At 33.9% G+C, this 24,555-nt stretch overlaps 1 protein-coding gene across 6 annotated transcripts in view; it reads left to right on the top strand.

Moving 5' to 3' along the window:
* LOC132549913 (cys-loop ligand-gated ion channel-like) overlaps nucleotides 1–24,555 on the top strand; it is a 156,486-nt gene that overhangs the window by 24,084 nt on the left and 107,847 nt on the right. Inside the window, exon 1 of one of the 6 annotated variants that reach the window (XM_060213891.1) lies at nucleotides 8,252–9,372. The exons of 4 other annotated variants lie outside the window; for them this stretch is intronic. In XM_060213891.1, coding sequence (XP_060069874.1) covers nucleotides 9,208–9,372 — 165 coding nt within the window. In that variant the 5' untranslated portion in view covers nucleotides 8,252–9,207. Of the gene's footprint in view, nucleotides 1–8,251; nucleotides 9,373–24,555 lie in introns of those variants that run through there. One more of the 6 variants, XM_060213896.1, reaches the window with a different exon arrangement.

Genomic DNA, 24,555 nt, shown 5'->3' with positions numbered 1-24,555 from the left:
AGTGGTAAAGTATGTCCCTCTCCTCGAACACAAGGGTAAAGCATGTCCCTCTCCCCGACCACAAGGGTAAAGTATGTCCCCCTCTCCGATCACAACGGTAAAGTATGTCCCTCTCCCTAACCACAAGGGAAAAGTGTGTCCCTCTCCTCGACCACAAGGGTCAAATATGTCCCTTTCGTCGACCACAAGGGTAACGTTTGTCCCCCTTCCCGACCACAAGGGTGAAGTAGCCCCCCTCCCCCAAGATATACCGGTGCTGTAATACATGTACGTCACTAGACAGATGAGTTAGGTATATGTAGCTGGTAATGCGAAGTATGATGTGTATACCCTATATACATCTGTTATTAATACGTTTTTGTGTACAGTAGCGATAATTACTGCCAAATACCTGTACAGCTCTGAACACTTACGTCGACACTAACCAGTGCACCGGCCGCGGTTAGTGAGATCAGAAAACGTCACAGCCCACGACATGTATTCTTTGTCGATATAATTCCAACATGTGCATGCTATGTTATAGTATTTCGCAATTCCCTTCAACCCTTTCCTTTACCCTAAGCATGCAATAATTGTTTGAAAACAATAACGTCGCGTAAAGTATATTTTATAATATATTGAATAAGTTCTGAAATGCGACACATAGAAATATACACGTAAATTTAATTTACAGACTTTGAAAATGAATTTCTATTAGGTAGTCTCATTATTTCCTGGACTCACGAATTTCACCAGTGCTTAAATCTGTCAATTGATTTCAACGTTTTATTTATTTATTTACAAACAAATTCATGGACTAAGTTCCCTTTAGGATCAGCAAAACTGAAATACACTCTAAAATTAAAGAGTTTTCAGTATACATCAACATTATTTTATGATCGAGGACGTTAGAGTGACCAAATATGTTAATAACTGATAAAACTGTGGTATGTCAAAAATAATTTAATTCAAACTCGAAATCGATGACAAGAGGTGAATACATGAGCAAAAAGTGTTTAGAGGATAAGACCAGGCGTTATAGAAGATTAAGCATCTGATATTTCATCGATGGCACCTGTCATGAGAATCCATCGGAATCACAATGGAATTAATCGATCATATAATGTTTGACTTTCATAAGGCGCAAGGAAATGAAATATTTCCCAATAGACCATAATCTTCATTAGTATGCGCCTCTCGTAAACCCTGTACTGTGTGTTTATCTGTCAGTTATCGTCAGCTTGCATGGAGAGCTTGATATTGGGAGCAATCCCCAGATTCATGAATCTTTGTAATTGGCAAAACATTTCCTTAATTTGAAATGGCTTAAAGGAAAGTATTACATAAGGTAATGAAACGTTCGTTAATCTAAGTTTTCCCTTAAATTAAATGATTTTCTATTTAAGATTGAGGCAGATTCTTGAAACGAGGGCTGAGCCCTTGAATTTTGAATCTGTTTATCAAAGTAAAGAATCGGAATCGTATGAAAGTTATTATGTAGAAATGGAAAGTTCACAATAAGGAAACCAAAATCAATACGTTTTATTTAACTTAGCAGAAAGCTGTTCCTGGTGGTTTCGGTGTGTAATCGAAGGGTAGGTTTCGATCAGTATGTTGTGTCATTGATTTCCTGTTTGATGTGTATATACTTGATCGGCATGGACAGTAAATGTACTGACATTAAGCAGCATAATCTAGCTAGTGTATCGTATCTAAATGTGAAAGTGAATGATTTGAAGATTTGAAACAAAACAAAACCAAGACAGCACAGTATGCATATGATCTGCTTGGAGAACTAAAAGCTCAACAAAGATATTTTCAACCAGAAGTTGACCGTTTTTTTACGATTTCGTCCTCACCATGCTGAAATATGCTTCAGAATAGAACGATATATTTGTACAAACGCTCAAGGTGATTTCAAAAAGGAAAGAAACATCATATATATGCAAATATGACAAATGTATGAGAGAGAGAGAGAGAGAGAGAGAGAGAGAGAGAGAGAGAGAGAGAGAGAGAGAGAGAGAGAGAGAGAGAGAGAGTTGAAGACATGTGTTCATTGAATTAAAGTACCTCATTCTATATGAAATGCGTGAATTTTATTGAAGTTTGGTTTACTGAGCCTCCATATCTGGATTTGACATTTCTTTCGACCTGTTTGAATTTTTCTGTGTCACTTCCTACGTCAACCAATTACTATTTGCTCTTATTACCTAGCAGGACGAAAAAGCTTTATGATGTAGTATAATTCATTACATAGCAATGTTGCTTCTAATTCTAAATTTTTATTGGAAGGTGCTTTTGTACAATCTATATCGTCTCAGTTGTACTATATTCACTTGGCTGGAGTATTTGATACTGCTATTGTCGAAATACACCTGCCACATATATCTTTACTTTATTCGGAAGTGACAGAAAACAACTGTATTTAAGCACGTGCGGTAATTCTACAGAATTACTCTCTGATTTTTTTTAGATATCACGTTTATAAATATAAATATTTGTTGAAATAAGCAATCTTTCATGTTGAAATGAACATGTTGATCTGTGAATATTCATAAAATCGTTGTTATATCCTATGAAGTTTGGAACTGTAATTTGGAGCAATAGTTTTGGCGTCCGTCATCAGACACAATTCACCGTAACGTCAACATAAGGTAAACACAGATTGAACACTATAACTGTTTAAGTTTCAAAAGTCTGATTTTCTGTGGCAGGATAAATAGAATGATATTGTCACTGACTTAAAATATAGGCTGCGTTTTGGTGAGGGTGAAGAAAGACAATAGTGGCGAGCCTCAAAATACAGTGTTTATTTTCAGGCACTGACCTTGTATTCTCTATATATTTGGTTCGCCAATGTGAACTAATATCACAATAATTAAATTATCGTGGATAGTGGTGTAAGGGGGTAAGACCCGAACAGGATAACTGTATGTCGCTGTACTTGTGTTACCGTTTCAGGAATTAGAATATGTCTTAAAGGCATTTGCACTCGTTTTTCTTAATTTTATTTTCGTGCATAACAAGAAATCGTGGTTATTTTAAAGGCGAACATTACATCATGCAAACTTTTCCCCATGAAAATGCAATAGAATGATACTGGGATAAAAACGTGTTTAAAAATCTAATACCAATTTTGAATTCGATATCTCCATACCTCCGAAAAATGTCAATTTTGGGGGAAATGCTTTAATCCATTATTTGACAATAAAGTAAAAATTGTTGGGACGCTGTGGTTATTATTTGTGATTTTGAAACAAACGTCACTTTTTTCAGAAATCAAGAGACATAAATAGTTTTTTTTTATTTCGGTCCTAAAATTCGAATAAAAGTAATCAACAAAGTCAAAATTGACGTATTGCAAATCTGTGTCTAATGGTGATAATTCAGGCAAAAGTTTGTTGAATTCTGCTAAAACTCCCATAGTAATCCTCAAGAGAAATACCCAAGCAACGAAGAAACGTTGAAATCGTAATGCTGAAAATAAAACCACGACATTAACTACACAAAATAGAGTTCATACTTTTGACTTGAAAAAAAACACAACTATCTGTATTCCAAAACGCAAAAGCCCATGAAATTTATGTTATATTGAGTTACTTCCTACTTTCGGTCAATACATACCACTTTCATACATCCGTAATGTCGACATACACTGTTCTGTGCCTTTGTGGCGTCTCAAACCACGAGGTGGAGATGAATTAAAGATAATCAGAGAGAAACTGTATCAGCATGCTAACAATATCGCTCTTGTCTATATAATGTTTATCTCTTTAATATAAGTATAAAATTGTAAAATAAAGAGTACAGGATTGTTTCTTCTGCGCCATTTTTATAAATATTATATTCTTATCAAAATGGTTTCCAATTTCCAATTTCTTTCTAAATTCAATTACATAATGTAGGTATTGTCTTGGAACAAATGCGATATATTTACTTTTTCTTAAGTTTTCTATAACATTTTGATTTATAGTATAAACAAAGTGTGACGCCTTAGGTTCGCTTTCTGAGTAAATGCCAAAACTTCTACACCAGGACGTCAGTAATCAATAAACCCATTCACAATTGGTGGATGAATAAAATAGTTACTGGGTGTGTTAGGAATATATACTCATTTCCTTTGGCAATCCTTTCACTAATATGTTGATATATAAAACTAATATACTGCTTCTCGTGTCTATCCTCTTCTGTTACGTTACACTGATAAGTACAATGTAGTAAAAGTCCTGCTTTCCAATATCCTCTTCTTCATCAGTCACATACCTCGATTTTGATCTTCACTAATATTGTCAGCTTTTCCTCTAAATTGTATAATATCGATATCGCTATATAGCGCGTTTTTCGATTTTGAAAACGTAAAAACCCTGCTTTACAAATCAATCGTATCGATATGTTGCAGTTCAGTTTTTGCTCGATATTTCGCGATTTGTTCCAAATATCACAGTTTCCGTTAAAAATGTCATCAGCTTACACCTTATCTTTCATCACAGAAAAGTATCACTGTTGTGCTACCCTCATGTTGTGTAACTGTTGTATCACCATCCTGTTGTTATTTTTGTGTTACCCTCATCCTGTGTTAATGTTGTATCACCATCCTGTTGTTATTTTTGTGTTACCCTCATCCTGTGTTAATGTTGTATCACCATCCTGTTGTTATTTTTGTGTTACCCTCATCCTGTGTTAATGTTGTATCACCATTCTGTTGTGTTATTTTTGTGTTACCCTCATGCTGTGTTACTGTTGTGTTAGCCTCCTGCTGTTGTACTGTTGTGTTACCCTCATGTTGTGTTAATGTTGTATCACCACACTGTTGTGTTAATATTGTGTTACCCTCATGCTGTGTTATTGTTGTGTTACCTTCATGCTGTTTTACTGACGTGTTAGGCTGCTGTTGTGTTACTGTTGTGTTAGCCTTCTGTTGTGTTACTGTTGTGTTAGCCTCCTGTTGTGTTTACTGACGTTTTAGCCTCCAGTTGTGTTTACTGACGTGTTAGCCTTCTGTTGTGTTACTGTTGTGTTACTGTTGTGTTATCCTCTTGTTGTGTTACTGTTGTGTTACTTACTTGTCCTTTGTGATTATTTTGGCCATTTTTACTTTAAATTTCTATCACTGCCTTCTCGCCTTTTTCCTTTAATGGTCACTAGTTATACCACATGCACTTCCGCTGTTGTCATTCTATCATAGGTCTAGTAATTAAATTGTGATGTTCGTATGCTAAACAAACATATAAACCACGAGGAACCAATATTGAAGTAGGGAGACGAATGGAAAGCTACACTCATTTTTAACCTTACAGTATTTGAATTCTCAACGCACCGTTTACGATAATATCATTTGACACAAGGCTGTAGATTGTGTACAAAACAGAATAATCGATTGCACAATCTACATATGAAGCAGACATAAAGGCGCTAAAGAAGACTGCTCATTGTATGATCTCCAAATTGAAGACTTTAGAAAGCAATACAGAAGATTATATCTTGGGACATGTAGTGTTTCACTCCTAAACGCTCGGAACTGTACTCATTGATAAACGTTATATTGTACATCTGTATGACCTTTCTATTTCAAATTCCATTTTAGTGTATAAAACAATTGTGTAAACACTAAAAGTTTTGTTTTGATTGATTGAGTGATTGATGCATAGTGTCAACCATTTTGTCACAGGCATTTATGGCCGGCAATTCTTCAGGACGTTCATATAAACATATATAGACAGGATTGATTTATTGTCTCAGAGGTGTATATCTAAAAGTTTTTGCTGAAGGGTGTTGGATATGGACGCGTCTAACACGTACTTTTGCAGTGACGGATATGATGTTTCGGCACAGGAGAGATAAGTAATTGTACTTTCTCAAAAAAGAGATGGATCCACTGCTGATTCGGCGAATTAATTATATACAACACTCTTGTAAGGCTCTAAAAATCTGGGTTAACGCGTTTGTGTTGTTTTATGTACTTTGCATAAGCACAATCCACAGTATATACATGTTCTACTTTTTTTAAATACCAAACGATTCGATGTTATGTAATTCATTTAATTACTGGGTAACCATAACTCAATGTTACAGTTGGTTCCATCTATAAGGGTTTTCGGTATTTCCACAGTTGAGTTTTCCAGTAAAACTGAAAAGTCGTACAATGACGAAACACCTATATCACTGAGTTTAATTGTAATTACGGATTAAAAGGTAATGCTTACAGGCGCGTTCTTTATGCAATTCGCAATGCGCCTTTGCACTTTTCTTGCTATCTTTGTACTTTTCGAAGATTGCTGTGTAAATCAATATTTTGTAGTGTTTTATTTATTTTGGATTTGGATTTAAGTTTTGGCTTTAAGTCTTTATTTGCGAGTTGGCTCTGTTCTTCATAATTCCATAAAGTGTTACAATGATCAGTAAGAAAGAATTCCTAAAATAGCAAGAGTGTCTCCAATTCGGGGAAAGCTGACATAAGAGATCACCAAATCAGCAAAGATTTGAAATTGGATGTTCTACTGTGATGCAGCGAAAGGTGACATTAGTGGTCACAAAATCAGCAATGATTTGAAATTGGCTGTCATTTTGTCATTCAGAGAAAGTTGACATGAGAGGTAAAAAATCAGCAATGATTTGAATTTGGCTGTTCTTCTGTCATTCAGAGAAAGTTGACATGAGAGGTCACAAAATCAGTATTGATTTGAAATTGGCTGTCATTTTGTCATTCAGAGACAAATGACATGGGAGGTCTCCTGTCAGCCAGAATAATTTGAAATTTACTTTAGTGGTTTTGTATATCATTGTAAACTCGAGTTAGCAGCCAGACTGTTATTCTTTAAAAAATCTTGTTCGATTTAATATGAATGCATTCAGATATTCGCATGAATCATATTCCTCGAATTGCTTTAACGTCTTTTTAAAAAGTTTTGAATTTTATTATAATATAAAGATAATATTTATAATGCAAAGTTTACGAGAGTGTAGTCTGTTTATTACCGTGGTGGGTATAATTGTTGTAACAATCTGTCTGAAATAGACGCCTCCAAATGTCTAAATACTCAGTTTAACCGCATTCTGTTTTACGGACAGAGATGTTACTTCACTCATGGGGCTTCTAACTTATATACATAAAACGTCACTGACTATATCAATATAACCGTACATTAACACAGAATCGAAAAAGAACTATTTTAGAATTTATTTCTAAGTCTTTTGAATATGAAATGCTAAATAAGTCAGATGTATGATTAATGAAAGGACATATTTGTATATGTATAGACGGTGTTCAGCCTTAAGTGACACTGTTAAGAAACAGACATATCTTTTCGTTCTTTTGATATGATTCAATATTGAAATTAATTGAATTTTGGCATTTGAGCTATATTTCTACTAATTTAGATTTTCCATCTCTCTCTTGTGTAAACAATGTATGCTCAGAATTGACAGGGGTTCACTTTGAACAGTAATCCGTGATATACAGTGTTAAGTATATATAATCGTCAGAATTGACAGGGGTCGCTTTGAAAAGCAATAATGCATGACAGACAGTGTTGAGGAAATATAAAAGTCAGTGTTGGCGGGAGTCGCTTTGAACAATAATTTGTTACAGAGAGTAGCGGTAAATGATCAACATGAGAATTTATGTTAGTTTCATCTAAAACTTTTTTTCAAAAATAACAGGCCAATTATCTGCAAATGTATCTGTGAGTTACCAGACCGGGAATATTATATCTGCTAAACGGTTAAATAACTATGGATTGCTGCATCATCACTGCCAACCATGTGTTAGTACAAGGCGCGGTGCGGGGGAGGCCAGCTCTATCGATCCTCTTGATGATGTCACAGTGGAGGAGCAGTGACCTTGACCATACTGTAATGCTGTTTCTATGAGAATGTCTTGGCCTTAATATCGTTATATCATATAAACAAAATTCAAAATATGCATACTGTATGTTTTTGATTAATAGCGCCCAATGAGGGCACTATCCTTCACATTCTCCCTGGAAGAGGCCTTTACTATAACCAACACGACATGGATTACATGTGGTCTAATAGTTAGCTGTCGGTATGTGACGGTTGTTGGTGTATATCTCTCACTGTTACATAACGCTATGAGCTAAGAATGGACATCAGCAACATACAACAATGCCTGACGAACAAGTCATAAAAACTACTCCACTTCATGTGAGGATTTAGTTTTTTTAAGTTGACGTATTTACCATCCAGTGGTTTTTGGTTTCATATTATTGTTAATAGTACACCAGTGTGCTGTTTGAGTGCCTTCGTGTTTCATTGTTCTTGTGTGCCGAGAACTCCACTTTTATTCCACGTTTTCTGGGACGCGAGCCAATCGTGTTGATGACATTACTTTCTCCACCTGTAGCATAGTTAGACGACAGTTATTAATCAACATGTTGAAAGGACATTATTATTTCTGAAACCTTCAGTCTGTGTTTGTTATTAGTGTGACGAATTGAAAGAAATCGGAGCTCTGTTGTATTAAATATACAAACACAAGGAAGTGTGATACAAGAGTGATGCTTGTGTATTCGGTTCCACGTATTTCAAACCGGATTAGAGATATGGTGATTTTTCTCATCAACTTTCAATACTACAGGCACCTTCAAAACTCTGTGTAGATGTCGCTCTCCCGTCTTCAAATTTAAATGCATTGCTGAATTCATGCAAAAATACCCATTTACAAGGATTACTTTCTGGAAGTGGCATAAGGGTTAAAAAGTCAAATTTATTCGCTGTACCATGTATACGCCGTATGTAGTGATATCAAGCGTCGATCGATTGTCTTGATATAAAATGGACCTTTGCCAGAAACCAAACAGATTTTAGACTCTATGTATACTAAATCGGACGTAGCCTATCACATCTGTAACATAACTTGCTTAACAATGTTTTAAGTTTTAGGCTGTGCACACTTACATATTCTGCGCGCCTCACGTGCAATGCGGACATTTGCAATCAGTGTTAACTAAGCGTTTGATTCGACTGGATGTGATTATAGAATTATTTGTGACTTTAAAATTCCCCGTGGTAAACGTCGAGGTTGATATCCAATGGATGTAAGAGCTCACAATATAAAAGTGAATCTTCTTTACGAACAAGCTTTGTCAATAAGACTAAGAATCATTTTAACACATGGCATGATCTGCGAGTTAAAATTGGATGTACCTTTTATCAGTAACATTTAGTTAAATCTGTAAAAAAGACATTTTCACACCATAGATTACATAAATGGTGATCATGTTTGTTCCACAAATAGTTAGAAGCTTCAATAAAATTTCCTCGGACAATGTCCACAACCGTCACAATGACTTTGGCATGTACGCAAAGGAAGCTCATGTTCGGGGTCTGGACTCGCTGGAAAACAACCGAAAGTTTTTCCGACAAGGATGTGCTGTAAGTTTCCAGTGTTACCTTATGATGTGTTAGATGAAACAAGCATGACGTCATCTTAATCATTTGCATACTCCTGTGTCCAATATTTCATTATCCTTCTTTTTTCATTTTATTTCAGTCTTCTATTAAGTTTTTGTCAATTTCATCAAAAATTTTCTCTTATATTAGCAGTTAATTTTTATTTTTTAGTTAGACAGAATTAATGTCAAGATATAATATATTAGTATATATATGTAATATATAATTTGAATTTGATTTGATTCAAAGGTAAATTAATAATATTGTCATTAATCATTCATGTCTACTTTTTATTTTATTTTTTTAATTCGAAAGGGGGCCTGATGCATTTGTGAAACATGATTTTTAATATCGCAGAATATTATTGACAGCTCACACAAGCGCTGAAACCCGTCAATTCAACACCGTGTTCATCATTGAATAACATTCAAATCAACATCATGTTTATCATCGAATAATATTCAATTCAACACCATGTTTATCATTGAATAACATTCAATTCAACATCATGTTTATCATTGAATAACATTCAATTCAACATCGTGTTTATCATTGAAGCAAATATTAGTTCATACTATGTGAAGTTACTTAAAATATAACACGAAAAATCTTTAGATAAATGTATCACATATCTCTTTTTGTCGGTTCAGTATAGCATTTCACATTGCACACATTGTATAATGTTGTATATAGTATTTTAAACTTCTTCCACATGTCAGGTATGTTTCAGAGTGTTATATATAGAACCATGTTATGGAATCTTTAATCATGTATTTATACTATTTTTTTTTTTTTTTTTTTTTTTAAATTTTGTACTATCTATCTCTTGTAAAAATCATTTATGTATTCTTGTTTGATATATAGTTTTATAATATATATGATATAAATAGTTCGTATTGGTTAAACAAGCTTATCACAAAGTATTAGTTGTGTCGCTGTGAGGCCTAATTGATAGGTATATATGCTTCTTTATAATCATACATAATTCCTCCAAACCGTTTTCTCTCCGTTTTAGTTACTTTGGTATGTTGCTTGGTTTCACAATATACACGTTTTCCTCAGTACCTATCAGTGACGAATGCCTGCACACACGAAGGAGATATTTCTTAAGGTAGCCGCGTTTTTTTTTTGTTTATTGCCGATAACGATGGCAGATGATACTTATAGATAATAATCTGTTACTATTTATAGAATAAATGTAGTCTCGCACATGTTCTCACGTAAAATGAACAAGTGTTCAAATCGGGGGATGTTGCAAAACACCTAACTTCACTGTAGCATAGGCTAGTACATATGATGTAGAGACGTCATGTACACGATACTAAATCATTATAGCAGACATAAAATATGGCTTCAGGCAGGTATCAAATATAAGTCTACAAGGTTAAGCAGGTATGGAATATGGTTTTAGCAGGTATAGTATATGGTTTTAGCAGGTATCGAATATGGTTTTAGCAGGTATGGAATATGGTTTTAGCAGGTATCGAATATAGTTTTAGCAGGTATCGAATACAGTTTTAGCAGATACTGAATATTGCTTTAGCAGATACTGAATAAGGTTTTAGCAGGTATGGAAAATGGTTTTAACAGATACTGAATAAGGTTTTAGCAGGTATCGAATATAGTTTTAGCAGATAATATGGTAGAGGTAGATATACAATAAAATTTGAGCGTGAACGACATAAAGGTTAAATATAAATGTTCTTAAGCAGATAAGTAATTTCATTTTAACAGGTATGAATATGATTTTAACAGTTATGAAATATAGTATAAGCAAAAATTGTATAAAACAATGTATCAAATAAAGTATAAGCATGAATATGTTTTATCGTAGAAATGCAAAACAATATTGACAAGTATGAATATGTTTTATCAGGTGTGAAAAAGATATGGTTTGTGGTGTGAATGAAGTAGAGTTTTAGAATTTATAAGGTATCTTAAATGGTTTAGCGATACAAAATATTGTTTCATCAGGTATGAAATATGGTTTTAGCACATATTTAATATGTTGGAGGTTTTTTTGTATTTATCAAAAATGAATTTTGATTTTACGAAAAACAGTTTCAGCAGATATGAAATATCATTATAAATATGTCAGGTGTGAGATATTGTTTTTGTAGAGGTAAAATGTGGCTTTAGCTGAGATCTAATTTGGTTTTAGCAGATATGAAATAATGTTTTCGCAAGAATAAAATATATGTTGACATATATTAATTATGATTTAAGCAGGGATGAACATGTTTTTGATATGGGCGAAATAAAGTTTTAGCAGATAAGAAATATGATTTTAGCGCGTAGACATATGTTTTGGCGGAGATAAATAGAGAATGAAACACGTGTTAATTTTCATGTTTAGGTATTTATCCTCTAATATATTATTAGAATTGTTCAATGTTTAATTTTAAATAGCCCGACCAGTCGATTGCCTGTTATAAAGCGATGTTTGAATTCCCTTTAACACAAAACTGTATTTAATGTGAATGAGTTTTAACTCTTTAGGTCATTCTACAACTCGCAAACGTTTTACGTTTCAGAGTCTATATTAACGATACTTGATATCCAATAAAAACGGTAATAATTCTGTACAGAAATATACAATTATTATAAATACATTTTCCAATACATATGAAATAAACTGCAAGAAACTTAAATAATAGGGATATCAAAACATACTTTGTATAATTACTTTTCAAACGAGATTTATCGTAACGCTAAACAAGAATATTTTTACCTGTCGATTTGTCCTCTTTTGTTTATAACTGTTGTTTTTGACAATACTGTCAGTTTCGTACCTGTACATTTGATGATCATTGGAATATTAATCACAAATATTCATTTTGCAAGACGGATTATTCCTAGAAAAGTAAATGTACTTATAAATGCGTTGATCTGATACTTTATCACATCATCCATGTCTTATCTAGTAAATTCGTCCCTGTAGGAGTTTGGCATATGTCACTAATGCAATAATACTGAAGCGTTTTCAATGGTAGTGCCAGTCAGAACTCGAATGGTGTCTGACTATAAACAATGACGTCACGTCAGGAATTGGAAGTGGCACAACAAAATGGTTGCTTCATGTTGATTTTGTCCTCCATACTTTTAAACAATTATTGTAACTTTTTTAGCATTGTGATTAAGAAATATCTTCATTTTACTTTCATATCTGATGAAATTTTATGAAACTCCTAAAAAAACTACGGAAACTAGTTTCGTGAGAGGTCGTATGTAATGAAAATAGATCATATATTTACATGACGTCAAGTTTGATTAGTCAAATCAATAGTGTAAAAAATATCACAGAAAAGAGTTAATCATAAATGTGAAAATATTACAATGTGTAATTAAGTTATCGGGATTAGCTTCAACATGTTTGTTTGTATTCTACACGTTACCCCTCCTATTGACTTCAACACTGTGTTTACCTCACTTTAAATGAAATAACATTAAAAATCATTGACCTTTCCAAATTCATTGATTTTAAAGTTTGGCAATATATATTATCAGTGGATTTTTCCTTAAGAATGTCAGCTTTAAGATAAAATTGTCGATAAATGTTGTATTAGTCTTATCTTCTATATGACTTACCACAGACATGCTTTGATTCTTTACTTGTATATAGCAGCCTTGTTATCTGGTGTGATTAAGTCCACATTTACTGCTTAATGTTTGTGATTACCTCTTCCACAAAGTCTCTATCTAAGTCAGTCATTATGTTTTATATTACAGCACAATGTAAGCAGATAGTAATTGGTATGAAGGTACACTGCCCTGATATCGACAGGTTTCGGGGAGTAGGTTTCTGTATATTTCGAGTCTGAGAACACGGCGGTTTGGCAAGATTAAGGAATTTCTTCGTTTCACCAGTCTAATCAATGGTGTCATAAATGATTCTGTCTCCGTTTCACTCAGTTAGGTAATTCAAACCTAATGTTTATGTATTATTTTCTATTTCGTTGTCAGTTTAATTCATTAGAAATATTACTGAATACTACATTATATGTATTCAACCTTCCAGTATTACGGAATTCGGTGCCATTCGTGTTTGGGAAGAGGGAAACAATGATTCGTCTGTTCTTCAGTTCTGTTTCCGTTATCTTAATTTGTCTTACGAGGAAACTACAAGAATATAATAACAAATCGACATGATTATAATCCGAACTTAAATTCAATAAGACTCCGCCAAATTATGAACAAATGAAAGATGTACACGGAGACTTCTAACAAAAGTACCAGGATAATAAGACCAGACGTTCCAGAAGAGTAAGTATCTTCTGCTTCATTGACGACCTTGGCCATTCCAAGTAGGTGATATCACGTGTAATCTTTACCGTATTTTGTAAGCATATTTGTATTGTCCGGTATCCTATGTCCGATGAACATGTTGGTAATGATAACTTAACAATACGTTTTGTGACGAGACATTACCATGTTGTCTATTATTGTTATGTAGTATTGATTGAAGTCTTTGATCGAAAGGGCCTGTAAAGTTTTTGTTGTAACTAAAAACTCATCTTACCTAATGTTCTAAATAAAAATAACATTATTTTATCAAGAATACGGGGTTGCTTAATTAGACCTAAAAGTATTGATGAGTCAGAAGACATACATGGTAATATTAGTCGTAAAAGAAGTACAATGTTTTTAGTTCTCAGAGGAAATATTTACGATTGTGTGGTGATATGTCATTTCAAAGTTTTGCATTTATTCATGATCTTCTGTAAATATCGAGACATGTATTGACCTTGTCCTTCGTATACTAACTCAGAATTAGAAATCAAGGACAAGATAGATTCTTTCTCATCAGCCGCTTACATAATTACCGGTAGATCAATTCCCCTGTTGTGAATTTTACATTTCCTGGTAGTTATAAGACCGCTTCTCCAAAATATGGTATGTGTTTGTCGCAATGATGTCATATTCGAGGATTTGTTCCTTCTATGAGGAACGTTACGTTCCTTGTATTTTGTATTTCTTTTATTATGCCCTGAGGTTTGGTTGTTGCGAACATTGTCATCACTTTGAGAACGTGACATAACTTACTTGGATTGACATTTAAATGGCGAGTGCCGTGTATACAGAATTACTCTTCTTAAACACATGGTCCTATATCCCTTGTGCTTTTTCATGAAATTTTTGTACCGTTTGTTCCTATTTTGCCCTAGTTTTATTGCATTTGACTTTGGGTTATGATTATATTCACACGTTGATATTTTCTTTGCTGATTTCCATTTACCATAATTACATTAGTATAACATATGATGCTACTTAGCGTAATCGACAAAGCATATATTTTATCTACATATTATGTTATTTTCAATGTATTACCATAATAGACATGATACATAACATTAACAATAATAAGACTTTAAGTGGAAACAATAGTTGTACATATAACATAACTAACGTGACTAAATATGGTACACACTCTTGACAACACTATGGAACCTAAACCTGATAAAAAATTGTTCTTTGTCTTTATATATATATTACCATGTGGTAATTAAAGATAACCAAACGCACGTGGAGTAGATAATGACATTAATATTTGATTGATTTACACCGTCTGTGGCTGTAGATAGGGACCTATAAAAGCAGACAGGGCTGTCAGGGTTGTGACGTCATAGAGGAGGGATACAAGTCAATAGGCGCGTGGTAACATGCAGTACTCTTATCAGTTTCTAAAAGCAGCTTTACAAATTATTCGTATATCTATATTATGTTCGTTTTTGGAGTGTGTGAAATCAAAAAATGTTTCTGTTAAGTGTTCTGGGATAGTCTTTACCAGATCTGTCATGATAATAATTTCAATAACTTATCAATTCCATGTATGTATATATTTAATGATTGTAAGGAAGCTGTGGTGAAGCGTGTACTGCTGGAGAATATGTATTGATCCTTGATCCACACAAAAGAACGTGACATCATCCCGTCATGTCTGGTAAAAAAAACACCATACGTTGCTAACTTTGTTTTGACATTGAAATACAGTATTTGCCTTTCAGGCAAGGTTAATTCGAGATTTACAAATAAAAATGAATTTGACGTTGTTATGGTAACGGCGAAAATACATGGCTGATGCGATTGTTTATGAATTACAATACTTTAAGTATGGAAACACTGAGGATGTCTCGAACATTAATGATACAATCACCAAACTATCTGTATGACACTGACATTGTCAACACTAGATGTTGGCTATTTAAAGCGAATTTAATTTACATAATTGGATTAATTTTGATAGTGTATCCGTTATTTAAAGAACGTTTTGAAGTGTATAAAAACCATAACAAGAAAAGAAGGTGGACATTTCTTTATATCCAAGTATATTGAATATTGTAAATCATTTCTTATTAACGTCAAAGCTCTGAATGTTTGACATCAGCTTACGTTTTGTACAGGGAGACGACCGTCACGTTTTTGACGTTTTCTTTTCTCTCTGTAATATATCCTATTATACCTTGTACGAATCTCTATTTTATCGACCCCATGCTTTTCAATATTCTGATATGAAATGGAAACGAAATATTCAGGTATTTCAATGTACAGAACTTTTTCATTCATTCGTCAAGAATGAGGATGTGATGGAAATTCATCAAACATCACATACTTGTAAAGTGGTAACATTGGCAATATAATCTTACTCTGACGACAAACAGACAAACAGAAACAGATCAGCAGACGAAAATAATTTATATTTAACAACATTACAACGAAAACAAAACGAAGCAAATAATTTGAAGTTCATTAAAACAGCATTTATAATAATAATGTTAAATTTAGATTCACGATTTTCTCACTCCATATGTGACGTCATAACGCACATGACGCCATAATATCATGACGTCTGAAAGGAAACAAGGGAATTGTCAACACGTGCCTGTTAATGTTTTGAGAAAATACAGAGTCTTTGGCTTTGGCGTTTTGATATACGGTGTTTGTTTATTTTGAAGTTGAAGCGAAATATCTGCCGCTGTTTAACAAACACATTAGGAAATGTCTTTTCATAATATCCTCCTTTCAAATCAATCCCAATGAAGCTCGTTGCTTGAGGAACGTAGAAAATGTATGTTGGCATATGATATGAATTTGTTCTGGCCATTCCGACATTCCTTTACTAATTAATCTCTATCGTCAATTAACATTATACGGTCATCTTGTAATTTACGGGAAATTCTTTAACGATGCACCTTGGTTTTCCCCTCATACAAATTTCATAACGTTAATTTATAGGGAGATAACATTTTATTAAAGTACATGGTAGCTAAATTAATTTATGTTACATGACTTTGGTATCAGGAAAATAACATTTACAATATTTAGGTTGTAGTACATGAAAACACCGTATTTCTACGGTAAGGAATATGTTATTACTGTTTATGATATATCAGATAAACGCTCCATGATTAACAGAATGCGACTGTCTGTTATCGAGGCCTGTATGAACCCATGTTGGATGGTCTACAATTTAGAATAGATGTTTTATATCTGTTGGTCATTACATCTGTACCCAACCAATGCCTTCTATTTACGGAACATAATGATAAGAATTGGTCTCCTGTGTGTCAGTACCAATTAATAACATAACTCCTTTAGTAACCTAAAGCCATAAAATTTCAGATAGGTGTAAATATGGCGTCCAGTTGGGAGCAGTATATGGTGTGTATATAGATCTATAACCCCTCAACGTGTAAACATGGTATATCAATTATGAAACCTGTTCTATGGGTCATTTTTGTTGTCCTGGGGGTATATTTTTCTCTGAGATCTTTGAATGTCTTATCATTGTTTAAAATAGTTTTCATATTTAACCTTGCACTACATTTTCTGACCACCGAAAAAACTTACTACAACGTACTTCAATGTACAGCGTAAACACGTATCTAAAACAGATACACCGTTAAAACAGTCTCTATACACATAAACACACAGCGTCAGCACACAGCGTCAACACACAACGTCAACCCATATCTAAAACAGGTACACTGTCAAAAACAATCTCTATACACATAAACACACAGCGTGATTACACAGCGTCAACCCATATCTCAAACAGATACACCGTCAAAAACAGCATCGATACACATAAACACACAGCGTCAACACACAGCGTCGAGATGCAAAGCAAACAGATACGCCGTTAACACAAAGCATCTTCACACAGCGCTAGCACATAGCGCCAACACGAAACGTCAACTCTCGAGGACAAAGTTATATATCACACTGTCATACTTCTCAGTAAACGAGGACAAAAGGAATGAATGATGTAGACGAGAAATGAAAACAATGGTTTCTCCGTTCATGGAAATATGATACTTTAACTCCATCACACCTGTATGAAATGTGTTATCAGCATAAAGGGACAAGTATTATCATTATTGTTATTACATTCTTAAAGGCCATTAAAGATCATTAGGGTCATCAACATATGAAAGGCACAACTATCCAAAAGGAAATAACATCAAACAAACTAAACGGTAAAAGACAAATGCTAAAAACCTTAAATGGTTATATTATCACAAAAGATTCAAAAGTCATAGTCCATGATATAGACAAACATCTTTCAGATAACAAAGAATTTTGCAAATCACACTTATGTGACATGTGTTATCATCAACATAAAGGGTCAAAGTATTGTCAAATGTCTCAACTGACTGGACCTACGCGTTAATCTGTGAACGATTTAAACACAAAACAACGAACGAAAATGATGAAAAACAAATGGAATTCAGAGAAGAGAATTAACTTATGTCATAATTTTCCACATATTTTTTTACAAGAGAAAAAATTCTTTTTTTATTGAATAATAATTTAATTTTTTAATATTTCATGGCGCATGTCTGATGTTACCCGTTCGATGATAACACGAGTTCTTGTATCATACTTTCCTATCTTTTAGTATATTATGGGTTATAGATATTTTTACTGTTATAATTTAATCGTTACAGGACTTGTTTTAAACTGATACTGAAATGGCTTATCAGAGAAATAATATGGATGCTATGGTGATAATTTGATAGATACAATGTAGTTAACATGTAGAAAAAACATCATCGACTGGTGTCAGATGAGATGTTTGATAATTTCAAGGACAGATAAAATAAGATCTATCCCATGTGTTTTGTATCCGTTGTTTTATTGACAAAACCGATAACACGTCATGAGGTGATTATGGCTCAATGTGACTTTTCTTCCGTTTGTACGTTGTAATCACGTGACTTGGTAGAAAGCTTTCTTTTTCCGTTGAGACCCACCAATCAGCTTAATGTTGGTTTAAGAAGCGGCGTTTGAAAGCTTCGCACTACCTAATGTAGGCCTTAGTTATCATTGTGATTGGTCATATACAGTGAGAGGCTTATGTATAGTGTTATGTGCTCTTATCATTGTTTTTCAAAGCAATTTTTTTATTTTTCATTTTTTACTGATAGTATTGATATCGGTATAGACAACAATAAAAAGAGTTTTTTTGTTTCCTGTTCAATAACAGTCATTTCCACGAGTTGGGTGGTGAGTTTTGCAGTTTTCATGATTGTGCAGCACCAAAGTTTCTACCTCACGTGACAAAATATATCCTATGTTGGTTTAGAACATTTTTTTTCACACCTTTCATTGTTGCCAGTTGAAATCGACTACTCTGTCGAACTCTTCGGACTCTTAGTTGTACTGGTTGTGAATGTGTGAGATTTCATATTAAGACTTCTGATGAAATGTTACATGATATATGTATTTGGCAAATAGAAAACAAAACGTCAATTTCATAATTCCTCTTCGAACTATTTTGTAAACTTGTAACACAGGTTGATGAAAATAATGGGGAAGTTTTATGGTCGCCATTGTGATCTCATTGAGAAATATTTTATTTCTTTGTGTGACATGAAACTGGACGTGTTTGATCCTCGTTAGCTTTCCTGTTGGCTCATTTGTTGTATACCTTGTTCACATTTGAGAACGTGACATTTCTTAGTTTGATTAACCTCGGTTTAGATGGCGATTTCATCGATGACGCTTACTCTTCCGGCACACCAGGCCTTATTCTCCTTGTACTTTTTCAGGAGTCGCCATGTAAATCTTTCTTTTGTTCCCATTTTGTTCTTATTTTATTGAATTCGAGTTAAGATTATGTTGATATTTTCCTGATGTTGTGTGTTGTCATGACGTCGACAAATCATTAGCGCCACCTACTGCTTCCGGTATAATATGGCTGTTCCATTGAACTCGTCGCTGTTCTAACGATGCTGTCCATTCTCTTCCAGAATTCCAAACTTTCACCATGACCGCAAGGTCAAATATTGGTAGTCCTTAAGCCGTTTACAAGAGTGTATGGTGACTGTTAAGGAACGAAAACTCTGGTAGAGATTGTAAGATGGGTTGGATGTTGTCATGACGTCGTCAATCATGAATAAGGTCGCCATCTACTGCTTCCGGTACAATATGGCTGTTGGGTAGAATGTAATTTTATAAGAGATTATTTATATGAATAATATCTTTTTTTTTTTTTTTTTGTTGGGGGGGGTATGAAATAAATATTCTGCACCAAACAATATCTAATTGCCACATTGTTATTACGTGTCGATGACAGTACAAAGTATACAAAACAATCCCCTATTATGTCATTGTTCCTAAGTATATTTCTTTTTAAATATTTTTTCAAATACATCAACAATACATCAATTTGTACACACATTAACACACATGTTGTACTTGTGTCATCTTCATCACTATTATGCATTAGTAATCATCATGTATTCATACTCATCCTCCTCCTCATCATCATGAAAAAGTAATCTTAAAAAGTAAAAACATGACAACTAATGATAAACATGGAAACTTGATGAAAAAGTCACAGAATAATCTAGAAACATATGAGGACACATTTATGACTTATACTAAGAGGCCGTAAGTATAACTACAGTCTTTTTAAGCACCAGCACTAGAACCTCCTTGTGTAGTGGAACACACAGACCATGTGTTGTTGTGTACGAGACACATCACAGTTCCCTTGACCTCATATTTCCGTGTAAGCATGCATGGGCCTTGTACATAAGACTATGTACCTACTTGTGTGTAGCCCGGTAACCATAGTCAGCATCAGGACCCGTTAACCATACGTTATTATTATAACTGATGTGAACAAACACTTGTCTCTCCACGTGTGTGTACAAACACAGTTCATCAGGCTAAACACGGGGCAGTTACTACAAGTCTCTTTATAAAAAAACTGTCTACTAAGTCTTTTTTATGCCGTAGAGTAAAAGGTGGGGTCTGCGTCACGGAAGGAGGAGTACTATTTTCTTCCTTTTGTACAATATTGTGAAAACTTTAATAAAATGGAATCGTACCAGCAATAAAATGAGAAAAATCTCAACTTTAAACCATAAATCTTCACAGGTCTAATTGACATTCGGATATTGAGGATCTTAATTGTTTTTCTCGTCTAACGAGATTTTATGAAAGGGACCCTAGAAATTTTTATTTTAACGAAGTTTGAAGAATGAAACTTAAGACAATTTTATCGGGTTTCATAAAACCTCACTGAATAAAAACAAAATTCTAGATCATTATCACATTATTTAGAAATATATTTTGACTGGTTTTGAATTAAAAATGTAAAGACCATGTATTAAACGATTCCTTTATCTCTTCCGTATAGAATTTGCTTGTTACTAAGATGTAACACTGTAACGACTGAATGATAAGGGTGATCACCTCCGTTTCGGTAACAGATAATTTGCCATTGTCCCTTTTTTAAGTAGCCTCTTTATAATTCAGTGATTTGATCTTATCATGCCCTTGACTTCTCACTTTAGATTAGAAATATCTGTATTTTATCTTTAGACATCTTGAACTCTTTAATCATACCAGTGATTGGAGTGAAAGCAGAAATATTGTACTTGTCAATAAACTGCGAAATTATGGAGGCGTAACTATATAGTCTAGCGGTAGAATATGTGTCTCAAATGTTCCAATTTCTACATTTGTATAAATATTTTCATGAAGAATGAGTTCCTTACTGCAGTAAATTGAACTGACGAAGTCTCGATACCTGATCGAAAAGCAGTCACTTAGTTGTAATGCTTTACAGAGATCACCAGCTTAAATCCGCACGTACAGAAGTTTTCCGAACTCGGTCTCTTACGAAGAGGATATGATAATGTTGCGATCAGTGAATAGTGTCTGCTTGTTAACAGTGATGTCGAAACTCGCCTTCATTTTAAAAAGAGTTCTCATTACGATTCACAGAGTATATATAAATACATCCTCCCATGCAATTAATATTTGTACACTTTAAGAAATACTCGTTTTACCCCCAATTAATGTTCTTACATGTTACAGTGATCAACATACGAGTAGTGATCTCCTGTGTATGTTTACCAGTTCGCAAGCCTTGTATCCAAGGAGCCATATATCTATTTTGTATACAATAAGACTTGCCAGGGTATTGTTTGACATATCTGTTGGTAATGGTGTTAAAAGGTTTTACACACAATTAATGCCTTCAACCATAAAAAAATTGGTTTGCTAGTGGTTTTAGGGAACAGACGTTTTGTTTTAACACGGTTTACATGTTCGCACTTTAACTAACCTACCTACAAACAGATATATCTTTCGTTGAAAGCCTCTTCACACTTTGATCCCTGTAACGTTTACTGCTGTACTTGTCTACAGAGCCATGTGATATGTTGCACAAGCGTTGGCATTTCTTACAAATTTGATTACATTGTCTGTTATACATCATGCTTTTAACCATTCACAGATTTAAAGATTTTATTCATCATAACGGAAAGCACGGGATGTGCTTGTCCAAGGAAGCAGTACAGCATTTAGCGGACAATTATCCTTCACATCAAATCAAATTTATGCAATATGAAATAAGCCAGAAAATGGCATCACTTTTGATTACTTATAGGGAAAAGATAACCAAATTTTGGTAGAAATACTCTATACAATGTATTCCTAAACGGAACAACAGATACACGTGCATTGTCTGACTATACGATTAAGTAATTGTTGGTCAACAGTGGCCACTCACTGCGACCTAGGTAGACTTTATTCTACATCAGTGAGGTCTTATGATTAGCACTGTCTTCTTGGGGAAGTTTTATGATCGCAAAGGGTGATGTTATTGAGAAATATTCTACTCTTTGTGCGATATGAAACTGGACGTGCTTGATGATCGTTAGTTTGCCTGTTGGTTCTGTTGTATGATATGAAGCTGGACGTGTTTGATGATCGTTAGTTTGCCTGTTGGTTCTGTTGTTGTATACTTTGTTCTCATTTGAGAACGTGACATTACTTACTTGTTTTCATCAAGATTTGCGTGGCGGGTGTCGGCGATGAAGCAGAAGATGCTTTCTCTTCCGGAACTTCTGGTCTTTTTCCCCCATGTACTTTTTCATGAGTTTCCATGTAAATCTTCCTCTTGTTCAGATTGTGCCATAATGTAATCGAATTTGAGTCTGAATTATGTTTATGTTGACATGTTGGTATTTTCTTGTTTTCCTTTTTTCTCCCTCTCTGTTTTTTTGTTTTTTGTTTCTAAATGTTTTAGATATAACCAAAAACAAATGAAATGTATATAATACTTTTCCACGGGCGACGAAGGCTTACTATCGCAAAATTTCTGTTTTAAGTATCACATGTTTAAGACTGATGTCTTTTGTTGTTGTGTCCAAAGTATTTTCTTAAATAAAGTATTAATTTTAATTGTGGATGTATTAAGTTAGCGAATCATCGGATACACTTTTTATTTAATCTATTGTCTTGTGATTAAACTTTCTTCATTCTTGATCTAAATTTAGCATGACATTCAGAAAAATGGCAATCAGTCGAATGAGACATATTTAAAGCATGGAAATACAACATAGAAAAGTGGACAGTGATTTATGTTGTAGAGAAAATAAAACAGGAGGGAGATTTTCTGCCATGGTATAAATGTTTTATAGCATATTTACTGATTCTTAGAGAGTAAAACTTTGGCATTCAAAAGTGATTCATATCTGGTACTACAACCGTTTATATCTTAAAATACTATTCTACAATACAAGTATACTCAGAAACGTTCCCTATAGTATAGTGTTAGGAAATCTATTTGAATACACACATTTTTTAAATTTCTGATTTTACTATTAATATATTTGAACAGACGTATTTGTTATCCCCAATAAATGGTTGTCTTACTATGCTGTAGTAAAAAACGTTCTTTCCAGTCGCAATAGGTATGACCTTTAGGGAAATTGAATTGGGAGTTATATGATAAATTGGATTTTATACTCGTGTCGTTGTAATTTGGAACTTATTGAACTCGTTGAATAATTATATACGTCACCGGCTCGTGTATTTTTATCGGTAATCTGTTTACCATCTCGTCACACTATGCTCGACCTTAGTGTACAAAGATCATTGTACAGAGGGAAAAGATGGTCGACTCCAGTGCTAGTATAATGTATGCACCACAATGGTCATTTGTCTAATGAAGGTGACCTTGTAGTCATAGAAACGCTACTCTTTAATCTTATACTGGTTGTGTTATAAGATGAAGGTGACCTTGTAGTCATAGAAACATTACACTTATCTTATACCGGTTGTGTTGTAAGATGAAGGTGACCTTGTAGTCATAAAAACATCACACTCTAATCTTATACCGGTTGTGTTGTAAGATGAAGGTGACATTGTAGTCATAGAAACGTCACACTCTAATCTTATTTTGGTTGTGTTGAAAGATGAAGGTGACCACGTGTTCATCGAAACATCCCACTCTCATTTTCTACTGGTTGTGTGATAAGAACTATCATATTGGCTCGTGGTCCTTAATGAATGTAATGTTATTCAAAATCTACTTACCCTTCCGATTATATGAGAAAAGTCACGTGATTTGACATGTATGTTATAATAAAACCCCAATATGCTTGGCCTATGTAATATAAACATGACAAATAAAATTCAGTGTTGTATGTATCTCGCTGTGAACATTCACTGATATTGCAACATCACACGCAAAACTTCTCCACGTAACAAAGAAGTAAAGAATGTGAATGAACAATATGGAATTTGTGAACATAATCAAATTGCACACCGACATAATATAATTCTTAATATGAATCCTTTTGTGTCTGTTATTGTTGTGAAAACACGATAGGATAGGTAAAACGTGCATGATGTCCCCGC

Source organism: Ylistrum balloti, unplaced genomic scaffold (genome assembly GCF_031769215.1).
Source record: "Ylistrum balloti isolate Yb309-2 unplaced genomic scaffold, AGI_CSIRO_Ybal_v1 Utg370090, whole genome shotgun sequence".
In the NCBI taxonomy this organism is placed as follows: Eukaryota; Metazoa; Mollusca; class Bivalvia; order Pectinida; family Pectinidae; genus Ylistrum; species Ylistrum balloti.
Note: the sequence above shows the minus strand (reverse complement) of the source record. Positions and strands in the feature narration are given on the sequence as shown.